The following is an 11,317-nucleotide window of genomic DNA, read 5'->3' on the forward strand; positions in this document are numbered from 1 at the left end:
CAACAACTTTCCCGTGGAGTAATTTTGATCGCAAGTAGGTTAAATTGAAGCTGAAAGTATCCACTTTACGATGCTGGAAGGTACATTCCGCTGGATTGGCCTGGGATTTTTTTATGATTTTTTAAATCGAACTATCGGGGGTATTAGGCCGTCTGGGGCTAATTTTTGGATTTTGGGCGTGTTTTCAACAACTTTCCCGTGGAGCAATGTTGATCGCAAGTAGGTTAAATTGAAGCTGAAAGTATCCACTTTACGATGCTGGAAGGTACATTCCGCTAGAATGGCCTGGGATTTTTTTATGAATTTTTTAAGTAACCTATCGACGGTTTCATGCGGCCTGAAACTCGTTTTTCAAGTTTAGGCGAACTTTTCAGCATGTTCCTGTGTAGCAATTTGGACTTTTGATTGCTTAAATTGAAGCTGAAAGTGCCTACTTTACGACTTCGGAATGTACATTCCCTTAACATATTTTTGTCAGTGTTTTGAAACTTGGTGTATCGGTTTAATTAAACCGCGGCTTAACCCGTCGTCCATTCGGTGAGACGAGCGGCCTTCTTGTTCCGTGCGCGTAATAATGTGTCGGATAAATTTTTCCCGTCACGGCTGAATGAGAAACTTGAACTGTTAATTCCGCAAGATTAAAGCAATTGCAGCGTGCTGCACGCCGCGGTGCTCCGGGATCCCTGTGTACCCGCGGCAAATGGAACTCTCCAGCTGCAATAGAAAATGAAGCTATTCTTTCTATCCTCGCTCATTCACCGCTCGGAATTGGTTGTTCTGTAATTGATGGCCCTTTAACATTCGCCGTGCTTAATGAAAAGCTAAAGCAGATCGTGGAAGGAAAGCCGATGTCGGGATGAAACAGAGACCGCGTATAGGTACCGGGGAGATCAAGAAAATTCAATCGAACGACAACGATGTTCACACAAGTGCCGCCATTGATAAAATAAAAATAGAAAAAAAATTTAACAGCACAAGGAGGACGAAATTAAAAAATTATTAGATTGTAAAATAGCGAACAGTAATTGAAGTGATGCGTTCAATTTGGCGCGACGCCTATCGAATCTTTGAATCCTGAACCTGGTCACGCGGCAGGCGTTTATTCTGCTGGGAATCGTTGTCTAAAAAGATTGAAATTCCAGCACCTGCGTGAGCCGATGCCCGCCGAGGAGCTTCCCCAATCAAGGTGGGGTCTGCTGGCCCTGTCACGAATCCTGCGAGATCTGCGCCGGAGCCGGACAGGACTCTTGCATCTCCTGCGCACCTGCACATCTCCGTGTCACCGACCTGGCCGTCTGTCTGCAACAGTGTCCCGAAGGATATTACGAGAGTAAGCCGAGGGACTCCGGATATAATGGAAGCTTCTTACGCGGCCTTGTAGATTTTTCATAGTCTCCTTCGGTCGTTCTCGATTCTCAAAAGTTTATTTCCCCGAGAAAACCGGATATTTCGCAAGTTCGACCATATTTCACGTCGTCGCCCGCAAATGATACAGGAATATTTCTCGCGAGCGAAAAAAAAATTCTACAGGCTCTCCCGAGTAAAATATATTCTCGTAACGTTCCGTCACGGCTGTAACGCCTTTGAATAATGCTCGAAGTCGCCGCAATTACTGGTATTTCTCAATTTATCTCGCAACCTGAGGAGCTGGGCGAAAATCTAATTAGGCTGCGACACGCGGCAGACTTTTTTCGTGAAAAATACAACCGTGGAAAGCCGCGACTAAAATTGTCCGGCAAATTGAGAGAATCAAATAGTACGCCAGCAATCCTTGTTGCACGGATCCTCGAGTCGCTGCTTGGTCTTCTTTAAAAATGATTCAAACCTGACGTTTTCAGACACGGAGAACAGCACCTGCGTGCCCTGCGAGGCGAACTGCGCTAGCTGCCAGGACAGGCCGGACAAGTGCACCAGTTGCGAGCATCACCTGGTAATGTACGAAAACAAGTGTTACGCGGCCTGCCCCCTGTACACCTACGAAACACAGGACTACAACTGCGCGCCCTGCCATTCGTCCTGCGAAACCTGCAACGGCACCGCCGACCACCAATGCATCTCCTGCCGGCCCGGATTGTTTTCTCTGAACGGTACGTACTCGTTGCAGACCGTAATCCTTTGAAAGAATGGTCTTGTTAGATCTTGCTTACCGGACTCATTTTCTTGATTGCGCCGCCGAATTATCCTGTAATGGAATTTAGTTTGCTTTCATTGACAATGGGAAGCTTCATTGTATCTTTCGGATCTACCTCAGTCCTTATCGGGTTTATCTGGCGCAGCAACTGTACCGTATACCTTGAAAACAAGGATTTAATTTCCTAATAGGATCCTTTTCAATGATCTTGTAATTTATATGGGGTTTCCAATGAAATTTAGTAGGGAATTGTATTGGAAAATGCTCCATTTATTTATCTAAGAAGGAATTAATTCGTTGGGGAAATGAGTGTCAAACTGGAGCAGAAAAATTGAGAAAAAAAGAATCCATTTTAAAACAATTTTAGTGTATTAATTTTGGGCCTGGTAAATTCTGAAAAATTGCAAAGGCTGTTGAGAAAGATGCTAGCAGCGTCCCTCGAACCCCGATGTTTGCGAAACGTTCGTGGAACGGTGAGAAGTTCTGGTGTAATTTTCAGGGACCTGTCGAGCCTCGTGTCCGTCAGGATTCAGCGCGGACAAAAAGCGACGCGAGTGCGTGCCGTGCGCCCCGGGCTGCGCCATTTGCGCGACAGCGTCCTGCACGAGCTGCATCGACGGCTGGAGTCTGAACGAGGAAGGCTTGTGCGCGCCGGAGCAACGCGACCGCTGCGACACGTCCGAATTCTTCGACAACGGACACTGCAAGCCGTGCCATACCTCGTGCAAGACCTGCGCCGGATCTACCAAAGACAACTGCATCTCCTGCCAGGGCTCGTTGCTGCTTCAGGGAAGACGCTGCGTCTACCAATGCGACGAGGGATATTATTCCATGGCGCAGCCATCGAGACCGGTTTGCGTGCCATGTTTACACACTTGCAAGACATGCGTGTCGCGATTGAACTGTACCGCTTGCCAGGATGGGCTGCAGCTGCAGAGCGGCGAGTGCAGGTCGTCCTGCGCTCAAGGGTGAGTTCTCCAAACAATTCTGTTTTCATAGCCCCGTTGACGGTGAGATGGGATCGACCGTGGCCAGAATCCCGGGGGAGACCGATCGAAATTTTAGTCGCGCGAAACAGCGAACGCCAGCCAATAGCAAGCAATCGGAGACAAAGCCTAAGTTTGGATCAATTAATTTCATGTTATATGATAAGGGTATAACACAGTTCACATTTTTAAAAATCCCGTGCTCGCAAAACCTTTCTAGACTTCGGGATCTTAGAAGTTGCAAATGGAAAGACAATCCTTCCAAGCTAATAGTCCCGGCCACTAACAAAATGCTTTGTACATGCAGGTATTATAGCGATAGAGGTCAATGTGCCAAATGTTATCTATCCTGTAACACGTGTTCCGGGCCCAGGCGAGACCAGTGCGTGACATGTCCTCGCGGCTGGCAGCTGGCGGCCGGGGAATGCCACCCAGAGTGTCCCGAAGGATTCTTCAAGTCCAACTTTGGCTGTCAGAAGTGTCATCACTATTGCCGCACCTGCAAAGGTCTGAAAATTGAATCCACGCGATAAAACGATATAAAAACGCGATGATCCGTGGAACAACGAACGTTTTGCTGAAACGCGATCGTGTTGCAGGCGAAGGACCTCTCGAATGCACTTCCTGCCCGCCGCACTCGATGCTGGAGGGTGGTCTGTGCATGGAGTGTCTCGGGGCACAGTACTACGACCCCTTGACACAGCTCTGCAAGAACTGCCACCTGGACTGCCGTAGATGCACCGGTCCCGGAAAATTCAGTTGCGCGGCCTGTTTGCCGCCACTGCACTTGGACAAGTTGAACAACCAGTGCGTGCCATGTTGCACTGGCAACGAGAAGGGACCGCAGGCCGAGGAGTGCTGCCTCTGCGACCCGGACACCGGTAACGTCGAGCAATTATTTAATTTTTATTTCTCAACTATCCGTCGATTGGTCAAGTAACGCTTCACCTTCGTTTCAATTGTTCGTTAATATTTATTTCTGCGATTGGTACACAGGCGGCTGCAGGAACAGCTCACCGGCTGGCAAAAGAAGAGTGCCCGGCACGGAGTTCGCCTCCGCCGACTCGTCCATTTCGGAGGTGTACGCCAATTACGAGGGAACCATCAACAACAAGAGCGACACCACCACGCTGCCCATCACCGCGATAGCCGTGGCCGTTTGTCTAATGTCGGTCGCCCTGTTCGCCACTATATTCATCGCGCTTCAGGTTTGTGCCCACTGTGTCTGAAACGTTACTATCAACGCTTTTTCCAAATTTTAAGCTCTTAACATATTATTGATATTATAACAATTTTATAAAAGTGTTAGATTGTACTACTACAAGTTCCAATATTATTACATAATTTTTTAAATATTAAATAACCTATCGCGATTAATAAAATAGATAAGATAAATGTTCTTTAATGCTAGTGTTGTGAAAATACAAACATAGTAGATTTAATTATCATATAATAAGAGAACAAGTCATTTTTACGGATCGACAAATGATCCTGTTGCAGAAATATTATTTTTCTGTCGAACGAGCTCTATTCGAGCTTATCGAGTCTATCCTGTTCTTATCGGAGCTGACAGTTCGAAGCGCTTCGTTGAAAGCGTTTCGGTGGCCGATTGGAAACGGTAACGTTTCCGCTGTCGAGTACGGTCGAATTGATCCCTGTCCGCGGATGTTCTCAGGCAATGTCGAACAGAAGAGAAGCGAACAAGGGTTACACGCAGCTGGCGATGAGGGTGGAGCCTCCGGACGACGTTGACGCGGACGACACGACGGAGCTGATGACCTAGACCCATTAATCAAGCCAACCAATGACAGGACCTCTCGTCGAAGAGTTTGATGAAGGTCGACCAGTCCTCGATCACCGGTGTTGTCCGATCGATGCGTTGTTTGCGTGTGGCATTAGAAACCGTGAGCGTTCACCGAAAGTTTTCGCGAGAGAAGCGGAAGAACAACCGGAACAAGAAGAATAGGAGGAGGAAGAAGAAGAAGCAGAAGAAGAAGAAGATGATGTAGAAAGAAAAAGGAGCGTTAAAATAACTCTAGAAGAAAGCGAGAAGGATCGGTCGGCGCTTCCGGTCTAAAATGGTCCGAGTCGGAAGAACAAAAACCCAACAAAAAAAAAAAAGAAAATAGAAACGAACAAAACGTTCACAGAATAATTCGAAGAAGGGAGGAGGAATTTTTGTCCTGGACGTATGAAAGTGGTGACGAGAAGAGACAGAGGGTAGGGATAAAAAAAAAGGAACAAATGGGATATAAAATTCGTTCGAGAAACGTGATAGTAAAAGACAGTTTTTTTGGCGCACTGTACGGAAGGGGGATGAAAGTGTGTGGCTGTTGTTCACTCCGTTGACAGTGCGCGGGTCTCTGCGTGCGCGTTCCGTGTGAATGAACCGAGAGATGTCTCTAGGTACAAGATTTTTTTAAAACCGGTCAGGCGCGTGTCGTTGATTCTTTCGAGTGCGCATTTACATGTAACGAACTGTGCGTCGACGCTATGCCAAAATCATTAATGAGAACCCGAATGTGTACCAGTTACGAGCGAGAGGAGGGTAACGGACATTATAAAGTGCCTGATTTACAACGCCCTCGCGGCCGCGCTTCCGTCCGCCCATTTTCGGTGCCCTCTATCGTGGGATCGCCTCACCTAAATCACACCCATTCGATGCCAACAAATCAATTTCCAATTCATCTACGATACGTCTGTTGACCATGCGCGCCGTTCGTTCCCGAACATCTAGCAGCCGCCTCGAAAGAGGTCGAGACGAATTTGTTCCGCGGAAAAATCCGGAGAGTTTAAATTCGCTAGAATTATTTTTTCCCCGTTCTTGAAATCACATGAGAATTTTATTTTAAATGGAGAGCCGCAAAAGTAATCTTCAGTCTCGGCAATAATTATGATTTCAAAGGTACGCAATGCTGGCTATTGTTTAAAAAGCATTTCTTAGAGCACAACATTTTTCCAGGCCAAGATCTTTGGTAGCAATCTTCTCTAACACCCTATTTGTAATTTTCAAGTTACGCATTTATTATTAACATTTTTCAATTCTTATTTCGTCCAATCTAAATCCCAACCCCTTCTTCGCGTTATATACATTTTCTTTAGACTCGAATAAATATCGAGCTTCGGATAGTTAGCAAGAAAACGTGTTAACAATACAAATTTGTATACTATGTAGGAAATGGTCTTTCGAAAAGACAACCTAGGAGAATAGCAAATTATCGAATTTAAGGGAAAGTCGGCTCTAACGAATAAAATGGCTACCGACCTTGCAAGCGGTTAAATAACTAAAGGCGGACACTTTCAGCTCGTCTATATATGTATACATGGACCAGTCGTATATTAAAGTATTCATTAGGGACCGCCGTGATGCGGCGATTGAGAAATTGCACCGATAGAGGGGCAGAAATAGGAAGGCGGAAGTAGCTGAACCGAAAAAGCTTAAAGCGTACGGGACAATTGACGGTGTAGACTAAACTGGGAACATTTTTCTCGCACTTGTAAAAGGAAAGGACAGAAAGAGGGAGAAAAGGGGGGAGAGAAATGTTTGTACAGCTTCGTTCCAGCGCAACGAACTAACTCGACAACCCTTGAAGACTCGAAAGAAAGATATAGAACGAAAGAGAGAGAGAGAGAGAGAGAGAGAGAGAGAGAGAGTGCGTATGTGTGTGAGAGAGAGAGAGAGAGAAAGGGAGAGAGAATTGATTTTGTCGATGATCCGACATACCGTGTATCCAGTCATTCCGTTATTTTCAGCCAGTCGACAGTGAATGTGCATTTTTATAACTGTGTTGTTGTTATTGCTGCATTGTCTATGTGTTTTGTTTTATTTAGTGAACTACGTGTTTTTCGCGTTGCTCTTGCTTCATTCGTATTCGTTTGTTTAGAGAGGGGCGAAGATTTAAGAAAATAAACATGAATCTATAATAGAGGTTAGAAAACGATGAAAAAAAAAATAAATGAAACCATGTTCGAATCGCACGAGAATCAGAGAAAAAGAGAGAGAATGCGTGGCAGAGAGAGAGAGAGAGAGGGAGATAAAGAGCGAGAGAAGAGATGAGAGTATACAGTGGAAAGATGGAATGTATTCTAATGCGATGAACACACGAAAGCAGTCCTCGGTAAATCGGTAACTTTAAATAGCTACTGTCCGCGCCTACCGTGTGAATATTGAATTTCTCCTCGTGATTTGATATAAAGCTATTATTGTACTTTTATGATGGACGCGATTATAAATATATACATATATACATATATATCTATATACACACACACTCAGGCGTTTAAATATATTCTGAGTTCGTGTTCCCATTGAATTATCATTGCTGCGTCTGTTCCGGTGTCCATAATCCTTTCTTACCCTAGATCCACCACTCTTTTGCTTCAAGGTAAGTGCGTTTTTACTTAATCCTCGTGCACTTGAAGGAATTCAAATAATTTATTGAAATAATTAAAAGTTTAGAATATCAGCCGCATCGCACGACGCGTAAATGTCGCCGGTCAAAGTGTCTATCGCTCGCAGAATCTCTGAAACGGAATAGAATGAAGTGGAGTTTGTGGTCGATCGAGGACCGCCGGATTAATTCCGAGCAATTTGATGAAGTCGGTGATTTTTCAGAGCAACGATCCCCGACGTAATCGGAATGCGATAAGAATCGAGATTTATTGGATCCCGTTGAAGGGAAGACGCGACGCTTCTTCGCGTTTCCCGATGCATGAAGAAGCTGTTGAAACGAGTGAAAAATCGCGGATTATACTGCGAGCAAAAGCCATGATTTATCGAGCCGCGCGCGGCGGCGGCGGCGGCGTCATGATTCACCGTCTGGACTAGGTTTTGCCGGTATTTCGTCATCACGTCAAAATATCCGGGCGCATTAATCATTCGGCCATTTCGACGGATGACGAAGCGGCGAATTTGACACTTAAATATGCACACGCGTGCCGCCCCCCCCCCCCCCCGGTTGCAACATTAATTCGACATACGCGCCGAAACGAATAACATCGTCCGAGCGAACGTTACCTGAATAATGGATCTTATTACGGAGCGATGGCCGCCGTGGATCTACGCTGATTTTCCCGGCCGATTGTTTTCCTTTATTTATTGATCGCTGTACGGTAGCCAACGGCCGACAATATATCGATTGACGTCCGATGGGTAATGACGTGGACGCGTTGATGCATGACACTGCCCGTGGAACATCCATTTCTCGAACACCAATTGACAGGGATGCCTAATATCACAGTGTCAGCCGGTCCGGGGGACGCGTCATTAAGATGCAATGGTTAATCCCGGCGATTTTTCCATTTGTCACCTATTGTATCTATGAGATCGAAAAGTGATTAAACATTTTCCATGGTGTGCAAAACGTTTCAATTAACAAGCTGCTCGACCAGCATTCTTATTTTTTACGGTGACTATTCTGCAACGAATAGTCTTTTTAAATAAATTTTTACCAACCGAGTAACTTGAATAATTTTAAAAATCATTTCGACCAAGATCCAAACAACAAAAGTGTTTTATTATTGAAAGATAACATCAAAGAGGAAATTTCAATGTTAAGAATGTTACAACGTGGATAAGAATAATATAAATTTAATATTGTTTTTCAGCCTTTATTGGCTGCTGACCCGTTGAGAAGGAATTTTCACAGACGTACCTTGGCTGCAATCCGTCAAAAGGTTATTAAAAATTCAGAATAGCAATCGGTGGGCTTCTGCCTCGCGAAACCTATTAATATTTATGGCTTTCGCGAGCATTCCAACAATACGGTTATTCCTGTTTGCTGACAATGGATACATCTTTGTAATAAATGCAAGCACGGCGTACGGATTCGGAAGAGAACGGAGAGAGTAAGAGCGAGAGAGAGAGAGAGAGAGGGGGGGCAGCATCGGTGGAAAGATAGGGAAGCGGCGACAGCTTAAGGGATCAAAGCAAGGATTATTGAGCTTCCTAAAGGCTTTATATAGCTCGAATAACTTAGTAAATAGAGCATCGCTGGCCAACCCGGTAATCGTTCTCACGAAATTGCTCGCGACTCCGTCTTTTTTCGCCCGTTAAATAAGAATAAATTGCTTTCCAAGATATCCACCTTTTCCGCGAGATAGTCAGATCCCGTCGGACGTAAAAATGGCGAAAGCACTGCTGTATATTATCAGTCTCTTAATGTATCGAAATATTAAGGCGCTTCTCGGTTTTTAATTGAGCTGCGATACGAATAGGACAGAATTCGATAGAAAAAAAAATTAAGAGATGAAAGCTACCTAATTATTTATTAATATTAATATACTACCTATAGTATAATAACTAATACTACCTATAGTATATAATATCTCATACATCAGAGAAATATCGTCGCACGCATTTGATCTGTCCGATCACGGTCATTTCATCGAGAAACCGGCAGGATGGATAATTGAAACAGCGGGTTTCGGATAAATAGCAATGCAAAGGATTAAAAAGAAAGGTCGGGACAAAGTGTCGTAGAAATAATGGGAACGGACGGCAACGGCATCGGGACCGGGACCAGATGGAATGCCGTTAAAGAAGCCGTAGCACACGTTCAGTACCGACGATCGACGTCGGTAGCGGGGGATGGGTGCCGTGATATACGCCGCGTCGATATGCCGATCGAGATAACGGGCTCGCCGATAAATTCGGCAACGATAATTCGCGTGCCCCTACTTTTATCAGGCCGGGTGTCGTAGCGTAAGCGGATATCGTAAATTCGTGAAGGCAAATCCCCCTTCGCCCTGCGCGGCTGTGCAACCGTTTTATCGCCGCATCACTTTAATTATACCGGCCGCAACTATTCCGGCGTGGATCTTTTCCGGTTTCAAACGGTATCAGGCCGTCGGAACGAACCCGACGGGGGACGCCATCGGAAAATCCGTCATTTAAAGCCGTCAGAAATCGGAATAAAAATTCTGTCTCATTCGTTCCCTGCGCGCAGCGACAGTTGCGTTCTAAAGAGCTGAACTCGCACGAGAGTTGGAGGTCCGTCTTTGGAACACGTTTCAGAAATTATTTTCAGCTGATTAATTATATCGATTCGGTACGATCCAGGCTATCTATGCGAGAAACTTTTACGCGTAGTTGGCATATTTTACGGTCGTTACACCTGGCCATACAAAAATCGATCGATTTTGTATATTTTATGTCGCATTTCTCGAGCGATCGATAAATTAACAATTTTTAATTATCCGGTATTTGGCGAGCAGTCGAGAGAATAACTATTTTTAGTCATCCGGTCGTTAATGCGTTAAAATCGATAAGCTCCGAATGATTGTCTGCAGCATCGAAGATAACATTAATCATTCTCTTTTTAACGCTCCTCGATGGTCGTTTCCGCTCGCTTCTGAATAATTTATCGAGAAATTGAACAAATGCTCTAGCTGTGAATCATTGATGTTCAATCTCATAACGCCCGTGGCCCCGCGTATGTCACGGGCACGCTAAATTAATAAAGGACAGTTTACAGTTTAAACTGCAGAAACTTTATTAAATTCGAAACAATGTTTCATTTTCTGTGCATGTGCTGGAACTTTCAATCATTCCGAATGAAATTTCTCGCCACAATTATGTGAAAACAAGTTTAACAATTTGCTTTACACATTTTGTATGACGCTCCTGCACGAAAATTGTTGCGCGTTACGTGGTTTGTGAGACTTCTAATTTATTAGTTATGGGGAGCCATTATTAATTTTTGTCTTATTGATGTTTACATTATTAATCTTTTTACATGGTGACTGGCACCAACTACAGGGAAATTTCGAAAAAATTTTTAGTTGCGTTTCCGTGAATGTTTTTTAATGCCGTTTAGCTTAAATTAAAGCTAAAAGCGTCTACTTTTCAACCATGTACAATAAATTAAAAAGGAACCGCAGGAAATATTTTTTACGCGACTCTGAACCCAATCGTACCCCCCAGGGTGAGTGGCTCCAACTAGAGGGAAACTTTGCAATCCGACGAACTTGTGCAAGCACCGAAGTCTAAATAACGTAGTCCGATTACATTTTCTCCTAGAACGCGATCCCCGAACGAAATAATCGCGGGTCCTTCGCGGAGTTTCTGTCAGCTTAAAATTCGAAAATTTGATCCCGCGTTTCCCGGTGGCCGCCGTTCGATTATGCGGCGTAAAACGAAAAGCCGGTTGGACGAGCAGATAATAAAGGAAAATCGTGCGGTTTATTAGGGCGGTATCGG

General features: G+C 44.7%; 1 protein-coding gene across 2 annotated transcripts in view; it reads left to right on the top strand.

Annotated features, from left to right (window-relative positions):
• Positions 1 to 7,386, top strand: part of Fur2 (furin-like protease 2) — a 432,764-nt gene extending 425,378 nt beyond the window's left edge. For both annotated transcript variants that reach the window (XM_078181511.1, XM_078181512.1), the window contains 7 exons: positions 1,143 to 1,330; positions 1,839 to 2,087; positions 2,631 to 3,099; positions 3,425 to 3,624; positions 3,717 to 3,998; positions 4,114 to 4,325; positions 4,793 to 7,386. In XM_078181511.1, the coding sequence (XP_078037637.1) occupies positions 1,143 to 1,330; positions 1,839 to 2,087; positions 2,631 to 3,099; positions 3,425 to 3,624; positions 3,717 to 3,998; positions 4,114 to 4,325; positions 4,793 to 4,900 (1,708 nt within the window). In that variant the 3' untranslated portion in view covers positions 4,901 to 7,386. The remainder of the gene's footprint in view (positions 1 to 1,142; positions 1,331 to 1,838; positions 2,088 to 2,630; positions 3,100 to 3,424; positions 3,625 to 3,716; positions 3,999 to 4,113; positions 4,326 to 4,792) is intronic.
• Positions 7,387 to 11,317: the final 3,931 nt, after the last annotated feature.

The sequence above is a fragment of the Augochlora pura genome, chromosome 5 (assembly GCF_028453695.1).
Source record: "Augochlora pura isolate Apur16 chromosome 5, APUR_v2.2.1, whole genome shotgun sequence".
Taxonomy (NCBI): Eukaryota; Metazoa; Arthropoda; class Insecta; order Hymenoptera; family Halictidae; genus Augochlora; species Augochlora pura.